At 34.6% G+C, this 18,901-nt stretch overlaps 1 protein-coding gene across 2 annotated transcripts in view; it reads left to right on the forward strand.

Moving 5' to 3' along the window:
* Window positions 1–6,112: 6,112 nt before the first annotated feature.
* LOC133191983 (E3 ubiquitin-protein ligase HERC2-like) overlaps window positions 6,113–18,901 on the forward strand; it is a 63,387-nt gene continuing 50,598 nt past the window's right edge. For both annotated transcript variants that reach the window (XM_061327781.1, XM_061327782.1), the window contains exons 1-18: window positions 6,113–6,204; window positions 7,528–7,645; window positions 8,228–8,428; window positions 11,670–11,889; window positions 12,288–12,548; window positions 12,649–12,928; window positions 13,278–13,439; window positions 13,576–13,779; window positions 14,070–14,221; window positions 14,534–14,793; window positions 15,000–15,171; window positions 15,499–15,772; window positions 16,136–16,336; window positions 16,710–16,938; window positions 17,295–17,440; window positions 17,645–17,784; window positions 18,056–18,246; window positions 18,607–18,762. In XM_061327781.1, the coding sequence (XP_061183765.1) occupies window positions 6,130–6,204; window positions 7,528–7,645; window positions 8,228–8,428; window positions 11,670–11,889; window positions 12,288–12,548; window positions 12,649–12,928; window positions 13,278–13,439; window positions 13,576–13,779; window positions 14,070–14,221; window positions 14,534–14,793; window positions 15,000–15,171; window positions 15,499–15,772; window positions 16,136–16,336; window positions 16,710–16,938; window positions 17,295–17,440; window positions 17,645–17,784; window positions 18,056–18,246; window positions 18,607–18,762 (3,442 nt within the window). In that variant the 5' untranslated portion in view covers window positions 6,113–6,129. The remainder of the gene's footprint in view (window positions 6,205–7,527; window positions 7,646–8,227; window positions 8,429–11,669; window positions 11,890–12,287; window positions 12,549–12,648; window positions 12,929–13,277; window positions 13,440–13,575; window positions 13,780–14,069; window positions 14,222–14,533; window positions 14,794–14,999; window positions 15,172–15,498; window positions 15,773–16,135; window positions 16,337–16,709; window positions 16,939–17,294; window positions 17,441–17,644; window positions 17,785–18,055; window positions 18,247–18,606; window positions 18,763–18,901) is intronic.

Genomic DNA, 18,901 nt, shown 5'->3' on the forward strand with positions numbered 1-18,901 from the left:
CCCCATGTCGAGATGATATTGATATACAGGTATTAAGTTGACCTTATGTGATCAGATGAACTTTTGATTGATTAGTATTAGGATGTCAACAAATATTCGAAAATTCATCCAATGAGTTGATATTCGAATGATAAATTAATATTCAAATGCTAGTATTCATTTTTTTTTTTTTAGAAAACACACACACACACACACACACAAGAGAGAGATAACATAACTTATTTGGGAAAACTAAGAGAGATAACTCTTTAATTTTGGTAAAAATTGCGTTTTTCACTATAGAAATCAACGGAAAACGGAACATATTTTTACCCCCTCCCCCTCCCCCCCCCCCCCCCCCGTGGAACAGGAATTTTATGAATTGTTATTTGACAAATTCATGCCAAAGCTTTTTGTTGTTTCACGGGTGGGGGGGGGGGATTATGTTTACAGACAAAAAACTACAAAAATGGTCATTTTATCATCAATTTCAAATGAAATTACAAATAAAATAAGGTCCTTTATCAATCTTTTATGTCGAATTTTACACAAGTTAAACATTCGGAAAGTTTTAAGGATCATTTATCCATTTCAATGCGTTTTTGTAAATCCAGCAATTTTTAAAACCTGATTTCAATGGATAAAATGTTAATTCAACCCCCCCCCCCCCCCTTTTGAAAAGAGTCGTAAATAGGAGCAATTAAGTTTTTGACACTGGTTTTAAAATTATTAATCTATTAATAATGAACTCTTCTTTGAATTCAATCAAGATTTAATGGCCAAACTGCCAGTTATATGATGGGTGTAAAACGTAGGCGGGGGTCGAGAATTAGCGTAAGTGTTTCTTTTCCATATACATATAACATACCGTCTTGTAATACGATCGGATCTAATATCGTTTATAGGCAACACAACTGGGATGCTTGTATATTAATATGAGTAATTTTGCATTGCTGCTTTGAAAAGGATTTTACATATTTGTTTCCTATTTATTGCATGTGAAAATCTGACCCCTTATTGTCGGCCCACCTAAACCCTAAGGCCAACTTTAACCCCAAGACCAACTTTAAAGTAATGTTTGTTTGCCCTCTCCCGACTCAGAATGAGAAAATTTGGGTCAGTAGGTAGGTAAAAAAAAAAAATCCAAGAAATTTTCAAGATCAACGCTGAATTTTTTAAATTCAATGTATGGCGTATTTTTTAAATAAGTTTAGACTAACTAAAATTAAAAAAAGATCTTTCTAGTTGTTTTATTACTTTATATAAAGGTAGGACTTTCCTGTAAATTACACAAATTAAATAAATCACGTCTCAAAGATATTAGAAATTTAAAACAACTGATTTATTTACCGATTCCGCATTTAATACAGACACAGTTTAAACTCAATTTAACTGTGGAAACATGAAGTTATTCAAGTTCAAAATTGGTAAAATTTTAATTTGAATGTAAATAATATATATCATGTTTATCTACACTCAATCTCGTATTTTTATTTTTTAGCTCAAATACACCATATATAGCTTTGAAATATATTATTCTGAATGCATTTTTTGTTGTTGCTTCCTGGAGGTTAAAAAAATGTTTTGAGTCGAGTCATTTTTAGCCAGTCGGTCGGGAGAGGGCAACCAAACAATTTTTTAAGGTGAACATGGCGTGCAGAATGCCTACAGCTTCAGATATATAAAAATCTTATTCAGTTTGTGAATTTATTATTTGGAGTAGCGTTCTCATTATTGAAATTTGTGAAATTATGACAAACAAAAACTTTTCTGAGGAAAATTTTCTCGGCAAAAATTATTCTGTTATTAAAAATGATGTGGGATTCGTGGGGTTCCAACCTTAGAAATAAAAATCCTGAGTATCATTTTCCTTTGAGACTAACACGCTAACCATTACGCTACACAACTCCTGGCATATAAATCATGTTTTTAATATGACCCTTGACTAATTTCTCGGAAAGGTGCGAATGTTGTGTCAAAAAAGTATATTTTTAAGGTATGGTGGGTCTTCGCTCCATGTTTTTGTTCATGGCCGTAGGAACCGGGGGGGGGGGGGCAAAATGTTGCCGATATGTAGATTACAATAGAAAACACAGATACTTGTCAAGAAATTTTTGGTAGTTGATAGTGCCCCCTCAACTGAAAATGTATGGCTGTGCCCCCCCCCCCCCCAACTGAAATTGCTTCCTACGGGCCTGTTGTTAACAAAATAATGTATATTTTTACGCAAACTTTGAGGATAAACTCTCAAAATAAATGGAGCGAAGACCCGCTCATATCAAAAAATTGTGTTATAGTACGAGAAAATGATCCCTTTAGACCTCTTTAGTGTGCATGGTGTGTGTGTATGCAACTTCATAGGCAAATAATTCCAATCTTTGTGAGATGTTTGCAAATTGTGGAGATTTTACATAAAGTATACTTTAATGTTAGATGTACTATAAAAGAAAATTTTGCAATAATTGAGATTTAATTTTCACCTTCATGGGCATTTCGCTTTCCTTGTTCGCCCATCTTCTTTTAATCGATGCTATCTACATGATCTATAAGTAGTGTTCAATCGAGACTCTAAATAAGCATGGTAATCCAAGAATCAGAAGGACATTTTATTCTGAAATAAGAAAAAGGAATGTAAGGCAAAATTTATAAGGTCTTGAAGTGGTTATTTATTTATTTTTTTTTTTGTCTGCATGCACTTGTTACTCGGAGATAATGAAAGGCATTTTTGTACATAAAAGATCGGGCTCGAAATTTACGAAATAGTAAACCCAGAATTTTTGACAACTTTGGTTCTTCCATTTGTAACCTATTCTTATTTATTAACAATTCAAGGCAGGTAACGTATTTTTTAGATCAAATCATAAAACAAAAATGTTCGAGGATATTTCTGTACAAATTGGTACCAGGCATTAATGTTGCATTCGGGACTTTCATTATAAAACAACCGTGCTACCTGCATGTGCACAGCACGCTGGTCTTTTCCACTGTTTTCTAGAAATTCAATATAGTCCAATGGAGTTGTGAGTTTTCCTTTGACGTTTCACAGGTATGTGGCATACAGTGGTGACCCTGGTTATCCATTTGTTATATCTGTGAATAAATAGCCCTGACTACTTAACTATGTTAACCTTATAAATGCACAATTTGACCCATTTTTTTTTTACCCACGCATCAACTTACGAGTCAAACATACAAAGAAGTAACATGAGTGTAATTGTCATATTTTATGATGTCCTGTCTTCTCAGTGTTCTGGTCCAGGGTCCTATAGTCGTGCATGCCCAGTAGTTGTGCATCATTTTGTTTTTGTCGTACATTGGTCAAGTGCTATGATATTACGTTATAAACGATTAATTTTCAAAGATTAGAGAAGGAAGTGCCTACACTATAACAGAAAGTTAAATATGCGGGGGAAACATTAATATGTTTTACGGTGTGACCGTTGGGGCGAGCGCAGTTGTACCATCAAAAAGCTATAGCAGCTTACACTTTTAAGATCCGCCTCTTCAAACGTCACACCGCACGAGACACAGTCTAGACTGTGACGTCACAAGACGTCAGCCTTTACGGAGACAGCCGAGCGTCTGGTTCAACGAGACTAAAGCTCTTGAGCAATAATAAATGAAATACGTTGTAGAGTTGATGTAATTATTTTTTGTTTCTTTTAAGCTCTCTGCAAAGAAAGAAAAGTAAACGTATCTCTCGGTAATGAATAATTATCCTTGGTCTTTTATATGTTTTGTAAGAATTTCGCATGGAACCCTGGTAGCGAAGGAATTCTGGGAATGTTGCCCCAGAAAATTTGCCTGACGTATGTACAGATTTCATTCCGAATTTTCTCTGTTCTTACACGTTAGTCTATTGAGCTCGCTGCGCTCGCTATAAATTAATGAAATAAACATAGTCATCAATAAAAACCGCCATTTTGTTAATACTCTTTTTACAGTTTCTTAATATATACTTTAACTGCATGGAAGCGCCACCTATGGACATGACGAGCACATGGCTAATTAGCATAATCATACGTGATGATTGCTGGGTATTTCAATTGTTTACTTTGGTCAAGCATTATAAAAGATGACCCGATTAAAATTGTATAGTCCTTATACTGTAAGACGTAATTATTATGTAGAAATTCATGTATAGAAAGAGTGAAGAAAGAATTATGACTTATTTTAGAAAAACCAATCGTAAACATGAGTAAACCAAATAAAATTCCGGAATGATTGAATTGATCCATGAAGAATAGAATTTTAGGCACAAGGAATTTGTTTTAATTCTGTTTTTATTTTTATTGGCCTCATATTTGCTGCTACATCGGAGTGCACGACTACTGGTCCAAAACAAATATGGTTGAGTAAACCTCACTTGCTTTGTGCCTTGATAATGAATTTAATAAAGTGCTTTAAAATATTTTGAATAAAAAGAAAATTAGACAATAACAGGGTAAGTTAAACATTAGATGAAATAAGCACAGTTTTCATTTAAATTATACATAGCACAGATACTCTCTTAAGAGGATGACTACTGGGCTTTCGAGAATATAAATGAATACAATTCCACAGGAACTATTCATACATGTTCATACAAGTTACAGGGATCATAAATTTGTCAGCAAGCACTGAAACATGTTGTTCATGTATAAAAGACACGATCTAGCATCCTCTAATTAATGCATATGTTCTGAAAAGTGCTGCAGAATTGTTTGAACAAATGTGACCCATTGGTAAATATACACAGACTGTGCAAAACTGCTAGGAAAATATTGAAGACACCATTGGAATAAGTAGTTACATGAATTTGGTCATGTATGGAATATATCACATAGCTCCAGGACCTCCTTGTAACAAAAGATAACGTGATGTATTCCATAGTGATACATGGTCTCAGGTCATCATGTAATTTTAACATCACTATCTTAATGATGTATAATATGTTATATGCTAATTAATGCACTGCAATGCATTGGTGGAGAAAATGAGCAGAAATATTTAGCTGTTATATTTTTTAATCTAAATGTAAATGAAAATGATAAGAAGTTCTACCAGGCCATACATTTTTTCATTAATATAGATCCCTCCTTCATTAATATGAGATATCAATTTCGTATTTCTTACTAGAAGAATGTCAGTGTACATAATGAAGCAAGTTTTATTTGTAATTGCATTAAAGATAATAGATGTACATTTTCTTTCATCAACAGTTGATGTAATGTTGATTTTGGTTCTTTTTAACTTTAATTCACTCTTTATCCAGGTCAATGGGATAGGAAAAAAACAGCAGATTTCGTAATATTTCGCAAACAACAGGTAAATATCTGAAAATAGAGACAATGGCACAGAGTTGAGGACTATCTTATTATTATCCTTTCATACCAAATTTGGAGGGGAATGGTACTTCATGTTACATGCATTTTGCTCACTTTGAGCTAAAATTGTCATGAAATTATGAGATCACTCAAGAGGTGTTTGAAATTAGTTTTATCTGTAATAATCTTTTTCTTTTATTTTGTAAGTGTTTACATGCGATAAGCATTTCTAAATGTGACAAATATTTATTTGTTAATCTTCAGTGGATACAGAGTATTCAATGTACAGCACATTACACATCTTGTTGTTTTGTGTTAGTTTTAACTATCTCAGAAGAAAAATTGAAAAATTGTCATAACTAAATATAAAGTTCTACTCTGTAGATGGAAAAATATGTTTTCCAAGCTTTTAAAGTGAATTGGGGGTAGGATGTGGTAGGGTGGGGATTGAAAGCAATGTTATTAATAGAAAATGAACTAGCTCCAATAATATTTTGTGAAATCACTAAGTTTCATGGGAGTATTACTTTCATTTGTTTTCATGGTATGAAGAGTCCCCCAAATTCATGTCCTCTAAGAAATGTTATTTCATATTTATAACTGCTGGTACTCTATACTTTTTCAACCACAAAATCGAATTCAAATGAACAATTGTTTTTTTCCCTAAATCTACAAATCATTGACAAAAATAAGTGATATTACAGTACATAAATATCAACAACTTCCTTCTCCATTGTTTTGGTTCACCATGTATAATAAAATGTGTCAGGTCTTGAGAGGAACAATGTACAGTAATAAAAGTCAAGATTCAATTTTGTTTTTTTCTTAGTATGATTAAATAGAAATGAGTTGGTCAGTGGACACCAAACTAAGACCCCAGCAACGACTGGACAAGAGATGGGCTAAAACAAATCTACAGGTATTTTGCATACTATTAAATTATACAATCTTCTCCAACATTTTAATAATGATTTTAAAATGAAAAGGTGTCACTACATTCTAATTTGTTGATTTCTACAAGAAATGAAATTTTGCATGTCATAATGTATAATGTCATTAAAAATGAAGGATCTTGAAATGAACATGTATAATTTTTTACAATGGTATTTTCTGAAGAAAGTTTGAGTTTATTATTGTTATCTTGGTCTGTCTGTCTGTTGCGCTATTTTATTTCCCAAACTCCTGTTATGTTTAAGTTGTTTTTAGAATTCCTTGGAATAATGATTGTGGTGTCCTAGCTGTAGATATGATTTAAGGATTTGGAGTCTTTATTTTCAATTCATTCTGGGGGCCTATTGGGGGTTGACATATGATGTCTTTCTAAAAAAACCTGGTTCCCAGAATTCCTTGTTATATTTTACACAGTAGCCAAATCATCTTCTGAAATAAGGTTGGTGCTGCCCAGTAGATGTACCATTATAAAATTTTAGAATTTTTATTTCATCATCATGCCCAATTGGAAGTAGAAAAATGATGTATTTCTACAAAACTTGGTTCCCAGGACTCCTCTTACACTTTACAAATCATCTTTTGGAATATGATTAATGTGTCTGTAGATATAAAGTTAATGAATGTTCATCCAGGAGGCCAATTGGGTGGGGGTTAAAAAAAGGCTTTCTCCAAAAATCTGCTTCCTAAAACTCCTTTAACATTTTACACAATTTTGGATTATGATTGATGGTGTCTGTAGTTGTGCAATAAGGTTTAGGAATTTTCATGCAAGAGGCTGATTGGGCACTGGAAGGGACTTTTTCCTGCATAGATCATATTCCTAGAACTTCCATTATATTGCAGTAGCCAAATCACCTGTTGGAATTTGATTGGTGGTGTCTTGTAGATGTGAAAATTCATTTTCATCCAAAGAATCAACCTATTTTCCAAACTTCTTGTAAAAAGAAAGTTAAGCTTCATTAAATTCTTAATTTTCAGACTGGTATTGAATTTATTATATGAAATACAAGCAAAAGAGGCCCATGGGCCACATGCTCACTTGATGCTTTACATGTATTATGTAAATTATAGAATAATTTTTGTGACTTTTTCTTTAGTTACCCAGGTACAAAGGAGAGTACATTTAGAGGCTTACACTTACCTGCGGGTAGTACTGTCTTTTGACAGCATCTAGTTTTTGTCTGTTATGTTAATATTGAAAGCTCTGTTGATTTTGTGTGATTATTGCTATTGTGTTCATTAGCTTATTTTAGAGTCTGTGCCACATCTTAAAAAGATGTTTTGCTTGTAGGGTGTCTTCAACCGAGACGAGCTCAGCTCGCTGTGGAATGAACTGGTCAAGGAGGGAGAGATCTCGGTCAGCCATAACGATGGACTCATCAACAGTGCAGGCGTACTGGCCAGAAAAGGTCAGAAAATTCAAAGTGTAACTCTCAACATACTTTAAAGCATACTTTAAAGCATTAAGTATAATCCTGTTATTTACATGCAAAAAAAGTGCTCTCCATGCATTGTGGGTAACTTACTAGTATATCTTTGTTTATCCTTTGCACCCTTTATTGCAAATAATGATGGCTTGTAATACTTATGGTATAGGACATTTTCCAAGTTTGATGATTGACAAGGAGGGAGGAGTCTAAGTTTCACTGTATATTTGAATATAAAATAAATACTATTTTGCTTATGTCATAATTCCTGCTCATAAGAATAAAGAAATGAGCACCGAAAATTGGAATTCTAATAAAACTCCTGATTTTTAAGTTATTTAGCTACATGTATATTTTTGAAAGTTCATTTTTATTTCTTTAAAGAAGTACAAAGTATTGTGAATTTTAATTGCACAATCAATCTACTGTAAATGGGATGTAATTAACAATAAAAGAAAATGTTTAAGGGAAAGTATCATCAAATGCATTTTGACAGTAAATTCCCAGGACAAATTTGAAATACCTATTTTTTAGCCTGTTTATTCTGGAATATTTTATTTTCAGGAGAGACGGGGAAGTATTACTGTGGAATGAAGGTCCTGTCCTGTAGCTGCTGCGATGGACACTGTGGACCCAATAATGGCTGTAATTGTCTCCCCTGTCAGAAATTAGACCAGGAGGAAGCACAGCAGCACAAGGAGGATCTCTCTAACCCCAAACATTCCCAGCCCATCATCAACTCTTGGACTTGGGGGGAGCAACCAGGTAGTGTATTTGGGACAATATGTCGCCTTTCCACTCAAAACTGGAATGCACAAATTACACTGTGGTGTCCAATTCTTGGACAGCCAGATGTGAAGTTTATAGTTCTTTGAAAATTCATCGCATAACTGTTTCATAAAATTATCATGGCCCAGTAGTATTATAAAGCAGTGTTTTATCCCTGTTAGATTGGATTCCATGAAGTGCAAATCAGTTTTTATTTCGGGGGTTTTGAGTCAAGCTGCATGAAATCTTAATTCTGTTAATACACAAATTCATTATTGGGTGAATAAAAAAAATGACCACCAAACTGAATTTTTTTGGCAAAATTCAACTACTTATTACATATTTTTCACTTACATCATCATATTGCAAATGCATTCTAGTTTAAAATCCTGAAGTGGCAATAGAATAGACAGTTGGATTAAAAAGTTTCAGAATTTTTATTAGTAAAATTTCTTTTGAAAAAAGAAAATATCATTACACCTTAAAAGACTTTCTAATATACATAATCACAAGAAATTATAGTTTTTTATGCTTCAAAATGGTAAAAGGTGTATAAATGATTAAATCTAGACCTTAAATGAGTATCTTCTCTTGTACATGTGACAAAAAATTGGCTTTTTGATTGTTATTTTACATTATTTTTTCAATTCTGGTTTGAAAAGTTTTAATATGAAAAAAATATAAAGCAATAAAATTCCCCAAAATTCACTTTTTTGTCCGTTCCAGTCAATTCTTTAAATCTAAGCCAAAAAAGAATTGTTATATACGAGGTCTCTTACAAAAAATACTAGATTTTGAAGTGACCCTATGTTACATTATTGTGTTGCACTCCTGACATCTGATATGTATTTTATTTAACATTGTTTTAAAGTTACATAATGAGTCAAAACCATGTGTTTCTTTTAAGAAAATTGTATCACAAAACAAAAGATTTCTGTGAAATATGAATATAGCGAAGTTTTGACAACTCAACTGCACTGTAAAACAAGAAAAAAACTGCGAAATATAAGTGCCGGAAAAATAAATGTTGTATCTATCGCTTTGTTTTTATCGTCAATGTCAACAATGTCAAGGTCACATGTCCTTTGTTTTTAGCGTGAGACTTGTTTATACAGCATTGAACTGGGGCAAGCAGAAGTAAAGAATACGTTATGATCATCTTTTTTGAAGATTGTATCAAAATTCTCAGTCATCCGACATTTATATCTATGGAATTGTCACCATGGTAAATTCTTCAACTTTTCAGCGCATGCGTACAATAAAGAGGAAGAAGTGAAGCAATATTTTTGTGATGGGTTATACAAAGATTTTTTTTACTTTTATTTTTCTCCATTAAATTAGATTTTCTAGGTTCTGAAACCTGTAATTTTCTGAAACCTAATATCTTCAAGAACTGAACAAAATTTGCATGTGTCATGCAAAAATTATACTGTTGTCAAATTTTCCCGTTTGTCCGTCACAGTGTCACTTTGAAAATGATAACACACAATAACCCATTCTTACTTTGTAAATCAATTTGTTGTGTTGATATTTTTCATCGTTTACAGCAGGTTTTTCATATTTTGAAGACCTTAAAACATGATTATTTGCAAAGTGTAATATATATAAATTGTATTTAAAATATATGTGAAATGATGAAATTTATTCCCAGAATTGACTGTAAAATTTCTGTAATTTGTTGATAGACATAGTGTTTTGAACATCAAATAGTATCAAGCAGTTTTTTTCAACTTATTTTTTAGTAAAGATAGTTAAAAAGCATCGGTAATTATGAAGCAGTTTTGTTGCACTCCTGACTGCAGTAAAGTTTAAAATTAAAACCATAGAACACAAACATTCATAAAGTGTTGGAAACATCAAGTGGTAATGAAATTGTGCAATACTTATAGTCCAATACTTCATAATTAAAACAGATGAAAGTATTTAAATTTGCATTTTATCTGGAATTATACCCCATTTTATGCCAAAAAAACTAGCTTAAATGTATATTTAGAAGATAAAATATATTTTAAAGCATATTTTCCTTTAGAAGACAATCACAGTAACCCACCAGAAAAATTCTACTCATCATTTTTTCTTTATTTTTATTCTTATTGGATGATTTATAATTCTAACATATTTGTTGCACTCCTGACCAAAAGCATTGGGGCCTTTAAAGTAGAATTGTGAAGTGAAAATTACACAAGAACTTGTTCTGTTGTTTCAGTGAAGTTGAGGAGGAATTACTTGAATTTTATGACAATGTTTTAGTGTGTTTATTTTTAATGTTCATTAAAAAAATCACAAAAAAGATAAAAACACATCTGAATGGATAAAATTGAAAAAGGAAGGATTTTAATAATAAAACTGTCAATAATTTAGCATTAAATTATACAAAAGATCATTATTAATTAATGAATTCTTCTAAGCATGAATAGAAGTCTTTTCGTCACACAACTTGAATCTTTAAAAAAATGTGTTGCACTCCTGACCATAGAAATATGGATCTGAAGCACGGACAGATCCTGTAATTGATAAATCTATTTGATAAAAATGTTCTTTGTGTCTTTATTTTCCAAAATAAAAATCAGAAAATCATGTAATGATAATAGTTTTTTCATGCTTGGGAGCAAAACATCAAATGTTGCACTCCTGACATTTTTGGGTGTGCTCATATACTTGACTCTCATTAATGCTGCTTGTGATTTATATAACATTTTTAAGTTTTAAAATGTATATCAGTTATTATTTTACACTTCCAAAATTCTTTTTTGTCTTAATTTTCTATCAGAATTTTACAATTGATGTTTTTTTGGTAACACTGCATTTTTTCTGTTGCACTCCTGACATGGTATAACATTTTTTGAAACATCAGCCATGACCACAACTTGATTAAACGAAAGTTATGACAGTCCACATTTAAAGCTCAATACTTTGAATATTATCAGGAAAGTCTTTATTTTCAACGTGAAGCATTATTTTTTATTTCACAGATCTCCAAAAAATATTGAAATTTCAAAATGTCACAAAAAGGTGTTGCACTCCTGACAATTTTAGCATCATTTTCAGGCATAACTTTTTTGTTAATAGAGATATCAATGAGATATTTGGCAGGTATTTAGACACTATCTAAAGACATATGCTGAGACATAGAAATCTATTTTCATTGCCTGTATTTTTAGTGTGGGTTGATAAATATGCGTTTGGTCATTTTTTTTTTAATTCACCCTATTGCAATTCGTGTATTTCTTCCTTTCAGATTCTAGTCAGTTAAAGCAGTGCTTGAAGTCCATACTCTATGAACACCAGAAGTTGTGTACTGAGGCCTCATGTACCTCTGCCTCCATTACACGACTGCAGCAGAGGTTGGCCATCCTTCAGCGCTACTTCATTGCCCTCGGGAGACAGTCCCCCAACGAGGGGAGACAACCCTCCAAGAAAAGTCAAGCAGATCAGACAAATCTTAACAAACAAAAAAGGTAAGGATGAAGGCAGTCTTCCAGTTGTTATTTAAAACAGAGACAGCAATTATACACCCATCTGAAGTATACTTTTCTGTAGCTCTTAGATAGAAGGAAAATTAAGGCATTGGAGGAAGTACATTGCAATTTCGTATTTCAGCATTTGTTCTGAGCAAGAAATACATGTACATACTGTATATGTGCTTATTATCATTGAATACACTGAGAAAGAATGAGTTGCACTAAAATCATTCCTATAACATCATGTTATGGATTATCAAGCTTATATGAAATATATTTATAGGTAACCAGTCTTGTATATTTTTATAATGTATGAAATATTAACATGTTGAAATTCATTTTATCAATGTATTCTTGTCTCTTTACTTACATCCATGAAATTTTACTTTTCAAAGCTCGATGAAGCCAGCTGAGAAGGCAACAGTGGGATTGGCAAGGGTGGGATCCAGAGCAGCTCTCAGTTTTGCCTTTGCCTTCTTGCGTAGAGCCTGGCGTTCTGGTGAGGACTCTGATCTGTGCAGTGAACTGCTACATGAGTCATTGGAAGCTCTACAGTCCCTGCCAGAGGCCACACTCTTTGAAGAAAGCAGGGTGTCAAGTGTATGGTTAGAAGTGGTGGATAGGGCTTCTAGTTTTCTACAAGGAGTTGTTAGAGGGTAGGTTTATAAATCAAAGTCATTTGAGCAATTAAGGCATTTTAATGATTTTTAAGAACTCCAGGATTCTGATTCTGAAATTTTACAATGAATTTGGCAGGACCTCTATTCAGTCAGCAAGCCCAGGGAAGATTCCTGTCCAGGATCAGCAGACGGCACTGTGTCTTCTGCTGGAGCTGTCTGTACAGAGGGGCTCACTCAGTCATGTTCTCAGCTCAGTGCTGTTATTGCTCAATCTCTGGAACAACAGCTGTCAGGAATCTGACAACCGGATCAGCAGCGGATTGAACTGTGCTCCCCTGATCCGACTCCTGGAGAGATTTCAATCCATCAAAGGCTCTAAATCCAGAGTCTATTGGGAACAGAGGAAATTAGAAGAGGTTGGATTTTTTTCTCTTTATTGTCTATCAAATTTTCTGTTTAACCTATGTATGCTGTACTTCTGTTTTTGTAGCAGTTTTTTTTTTTCTGAACTATATTTCAATGCTGTCTTGGAAGGATGGTGAAAAATACGAGTACATCTGTAAATCCTGCAGCTCTATTCTAAAATCCAACAAACTCCCTTCACTTTTTCTGAACTATATTTTGATGCTGTTTAGAAGCATTCATCAGTCCTACAATTTTGAACTTAACTACACATATTCAGCTACCACGTGTTCACTTTTATAAATGCTGAAGCTTTTGGGAGATACATGTATTTAAGACATACACATTGCTTTGATTCTTCAGTCTGAGGTACAAATAGCCAGTCCCACCGAGATTTTTTTGAATTATCTGACCTACCCTGAGGACCCCAACACCTTAATAGATCTCCGAATGTCAGCGGTGGTCATCATGTCCCACCTAGACCGACTAACAGCTCCCTATCTCCACCCATTCAGTGCTCAAAAGGTAAGCTAAAAAATCTCTACACCTCCAATTCATCACTATCAAAGGCTGATGCTTAATTAAGAAAAAAATATCCTGGCAGATGCATGTACTTGTATTTAAAAAATATTGCAGATATTGATAACTGATTTTTTTTCAGGCTATGAAACAAGGCAGTTCACAAGAAGTTCTTGGACTAGGCTGGCTGGCATGGGCAGCAGAGGGTGGGGCTATAGGGCCATTTCTAATGGACTTCTTTGCTGACATTGGGGGTGTACAGCAGATAGCTTGTTCTGAGAGGTGCTGTCTGATCTTGTCAAAGGCTGGAAAAGTCTACATGCTGTATTACACAAGCCTGTCGCCAGTATGTATGTCAGAAAATCTTAAAATTCATTTTAAAAAAATAGATATTTGTTAGTGTAATTTTTAACTCTGTAGAGATGAAAGAGTCAGACTCATTTTATTGTGTATGGTTTTAGTCCTAGCTACTTGTACATGCAGATCTGCTTTTATCTGAAGCTATAGCTGTTGATATGGAAACAATAGATTTTACAAGTCTTGGGACAGCTACAGAATATTGACAAAAAGTCAGCACCCCTCTTACTGTACATTATCATAAAGGGAGGTTCAAACTTCATTGTTTTGTCATTTTAGACCTTGCAGCAGTTGAATGGTTTTGGAGACAGAGAAGTCGTCAAGATAGCAGCTCATCCAGACGGGAAACACTATATGGGACTGACCAGTGATGGGGAGGTGTTCTCCTGGGGCAATGGGGATGGAGGGAAACTGGGTCATGGGGACTATATGTAAGTATTATTGTAGAAATTTTGATAGAGAAAGGTTATTCTTATAATTAAAGAGAAGTGTTTAAACTGTTCATGTACTGAAAGCTTTTATTTGAATGGCAAAAATTACTGGTACTGACTTGTGTACTTCATTGCCCCAAATCTCTGGATAATAGGAATTGAATTGACTCAGGTCAGACAGTTTAAGGTCAGCACTAGGATTACGGGTATGAATCATCAATACAGAATTAAAAAAAAAAAGTGTGATATTTTAGATTCAGAAGTTTATTTGTTGATTGAAATGAAATAAGATTGTTTTTTCCCTGACCTCAGACATCGTGAGGAGCCTGCCCTGATTACTACTCTCTCAGGAAAGCAGGTGACCAAAATCTGCTGTGGGAGCTCATACAGTGTTGCCATGACAGCGAATGGAGAGGTGTACTCCTGGGGAAAGGGAAATTTCGGTCGGCTGGGTCATGGTAGCAGTGAGGATCAAACCACACCCATTCTCCTCAAATTCTTTAAGGGTCATCGCATCCTTGACATAGCATGTGGAAGTGGAGATGCTCAGACTCTTGCTGTTACTGACTCAGGTTTCTTTTTAAGTTTGATTTTCCATTTTAATATCACTTATCCTGTATACCAGAGAGTCAATCCCATTGCCTGAGATTTACTTGTACATTCTCACAATTTATTGGTGATCTACTTATTTCTTTTAGTTTACAAATGAGATTTATCAAAATGATCATTTTGTATTGCAAATGAGGGATTTTTTTTAGTTATTAAATTTTATGTTAAGGTGCTGTTTATTCTTGGGGAGATGGTGATTACGGCAAGTTGGGAAGAGGGGGAAATGATGGCTGTAAGACCCCCAAGGTCATTGAGAAGCTGATGGGTCAGGATGTGGTCAGGGTTTATTGTGGCACGCAGTGCAGTCTGGCACTTACCAAATCAGGGGCTGTGTATTCCTGGTAAGTCCAATTATGAACCAGGATTGAAGCAGTTTTCTTCTTTGTTTGTTGGCCTGTGTGTGTATGTGTGACTATTTGCTTTACTTTCTTTGAATGTGCATCAGTGACTATAGCTCTCTTATAAGGTGAATGTTGATATCATTAATTTTATAACTTTTACTTTACTTGGCAGTATGACTGAAAACCCTAATTATATTGAAAAGTCTCATTTTTGTAACACAAGATAGAATAAATTTGAGCAATTTTAATTGATCACATGTGTCAGGATTATGGCTTTATGTCACAAATTTTAACAGAATTAGACCTTGACATTGTTTTGAATTGTAGGGGTAAGGGAGATAACTTCAGACTTGGACACGGTACAGAGGATCATGTCAGGCATCCCAAACAGATAGAGGCTCTCTCTTCTAAAAAGGTCAAGGACATTGCCATTGGATCTCTCCATTGTATGGCTGTCACAGAGGATGGGGAGCTGTATGGGTGGGGCCGTAATGAACAGGGACAGCTAGGAAACCCCTCCATTAGTAATTTCACAGAACCCACCCTCATTTCTGGGATGGAGGGGAAAAACATCATTGGAGTGGCCTGTGGCCCAAATCAGGTGAGAAGGATTGTGGCAAAGCTACATATACAGTATGAGTTTATTGAAAATCATTCCTAGGTTTCACAATAAATGTTTTGATTGTAACAAAGAAGAAGATATGAAAGCATATTGAATATTGCAGCTATAATTAATAAGCTATAGATTATATTTTTATCTGATTAGCTGTAAAGCTGTAAAGCTTTTCTTCTGGTCATTCAATAAAAGAAGGACAATTTACAGCAGTGTAAGAGCTATGGGACACAGCCCATTTTAGCTCTTGAGAATTTCTATCAACTTTCTTTTCTTCCTCTACATCTGACATCAAAATATATGCATATGCCATTGTTATATAAATACGGATATTTAATTTTTTTCCCCCAGACATTTGCCTGGACTAGTGGAGGACAGTGGATAGTTGGGAGTAGAGTACCGTTTATTGTGGATGTGTGTAAGAGCACTTTTGAACAGCTGGATGAACTGCTAGCTGAGGTCTGCGTGGGAATGGATGGTCAGTCAGATTGGCCACCCCCACAGGACAAAGAATGCCTGGCTGTAGCAGGGCTCAACCTCCTCAATCTTCAGGTAAAATAATTTTTGGGAGGTCTGCCTTGATTAGCATCTCTAATCAAAATTGGTGGTGGTGGTGTTGGGGGTGGGGAGGGGGTTGGGGGTAAATAGTTTTGAGATTATTGGCTGAGGTGAATATCTGGAATCACAAGATAATGTGTTTAAGTGTATCAAGTCTTAAGCTTGTTTAATATATGCCTAAAATTGTTATTAAGAAGTAGGATGTGGTGTATTGTTTTTTGCATTAAATAAAGTACCCTTACAATTCATAAAATTTGTTTCAATGTAATTTCATCTTCTTTCTACCAGGGTACTTTATAAGACAGTACAAATTATAAAAAAAATTACATCTAAACTACATTATAAAGTTGTTGCATCACATTTTCAGTTTTATGCCACCATATGTCAGTCTGAGAGCACAGATATCCTGGGCCTGGGTCCAGGAAGTCCGCTGGTGACCAGTCTAAAGCAAAGAGTAGTCTCCCTTGCCAGTAATGTGGGTGTCATTAATACAGTCCAGTTAGCAGCCCAGAATGCCCTTCAGAGTGGCTGGTCCATCCTATTGCCCACTGCTGAGGAGCGGGCAAGAACCTTGTCAACTCTTTTGTCTACTGAAGGTAACATTGCAATTTGTCATCAATTTTAGAATAAGGTTTTGTGTAACTTTGATTTTAGAATAAGATTACCTTTGGTACTTGAATTAAAATAATCTTGATAAACATCTGTCCTTGCACTTGTGAATGCACATGTACATTTATATACAAATTTTTGGAATTTCAAGTGTTAAAAACAAAATCTTTTTTTTTAAAATAATGTATTATCTTTAGAGTACAGTGTACTTTAGATAATGCATAAACTTACATGAACATAATGCATGTAAATAATTATTTGATTATATTTCATCATAAAGGTACAATTGAAAATGATATTACTTCTTCTAAACGTGATATTAGTTGAGTTGTTATTTTGTCAGTGGTCAGCCATGATGCCAGCATTATGAGTCCTGGACAGAGATTTATGACCGATCTCCTGGTCAGTAGTCTGATGGCTGATGGGGGATTGGAGTCAGCTCTGGAGGCTGCCATTAAAAACGAGATCACAGAGATTGAAGGCAAAAAGGTGAGTCATTGACAGCAGCTTTTAAGTAAATGTAAGCACATGTTCTGGATATTGGGTGACTTTAAATGAGGTTAAACCATACCTTTTTCAAAATACCCTCTACTAATATGTACATCACACTTGTAATTAATGATATGATGCATAACAAAGTGCCAATTGTACCTGCTTGCAAATGCCCTTGTTAATTGAAATGTTTTTTTGCAGGACAGGGAAGAATCACATGAGTTGCTGACCTGTGAGAAATCAGGAGACATTGAGGCAGAGCCACTTGATCCTTACCCCAGGGAAAGTGATGAAAATGGAGCAACCATTCCTCTCCTCCAACTGATTCAACAGCTGCTAAGGTATACTCTCACATGCATGTGAATAGATAAAGAAATTTTTGTCCAGATTTTTGAATCCTTTAAGTGAATATAATTACTGTTCATACATTCCTTTTTAAAATCTTGGGCAATGTAAACAAGATTTTTTCATTGCAAGGTAAGTATCATACATGTATGTATGAATATGTGCTGGAAGATACACATAAAAAAACTCTATATTTACATATCATCTACTAAGACGTAAACTTATTCCGAGGATATTTTGTAATAAACTTGTCAACTCCTAATGCAGGAATTCTGCCTCCTATTCTCTGTCCCACTTGGAGGACATTTCCAAGGACCACTTCCTGAAGACGGAGGAGTGGGACGTTCGTGAGACCTCCCCCTCCCTGGACCTCCTCCTCCAAGTGCAGAGGTTACTAGTCTCCCGAATATTCCCTCTGGATGGGGAGGGGCCATTGCTGACCACTGGAACAGAAAAAGGTAAAGAAGCAGTCAAACAGTGTAGAGAGGCTCAGCAATAATTTAATGATGTATTGTATTAGGATAGAAGTCTTACCATACCCTTGATGTGTTAAACGTCTCTATTAATTTGAGGGATTATCCTTATTTTATTAACCATAATAAAAATAAAACGGGCTGAAAATTTCCCTGTATATAATAATATGTGTATTTATACTGTCAAATCTCTTACAGAGGCATATTCTGAATTTTTTTTGTTGTTGCTGCTATGTAAAAAAGGCCCTTTTGAAAAAATCAAAGGCACATTTTTAGGAATTAAGTTCTGAAATGTGTTACAGTAAAATCAAGAAACTCTGAAGTAAAGAATGATTTTCATTACAGAGTTACAGTTCCTAGGGGCAGGGTCCCTGCTGAGGAAGTATATCCTCCTTCTGTGTAACCATATCTCTGTGATCCTCCCCCAGGCCACCAGCCTCGCCTGTATCAGCAGCAAACACTTCTCTGTGGTCTCCAGGGTCCTCACAAAGGATGTCACAGGTCAGTTATTTATAGAAAGGTCAAGGTTAGCAGGCATCAGTTTATTTAATCTGTAGATGTTTTAGATATTATAGCAGAATGTGGTTTTGAGGTTAAAGAATGCTTGGTGCTTATCAAAGGTCACTAATTCTTAGAAAAG

Source organism: Saccostrea echinata, unplaced genomic scaffold (genome assembly GCF_033153115.1).
Source record: "Saccostrea echinata isolate AGI-Se365-2 ecotype Australia unplaced genomic scaffold, CSIRO_AGI_Sech_v1 ptg000025l, whole genome shotgun sequence".
NCBI classification, from domain to species: Eukaryota; Metazoa; Mollusca; class Bivalvia; order Ostreida; family Ostreidae; genus Saccostrea; species Saccostrea echinata.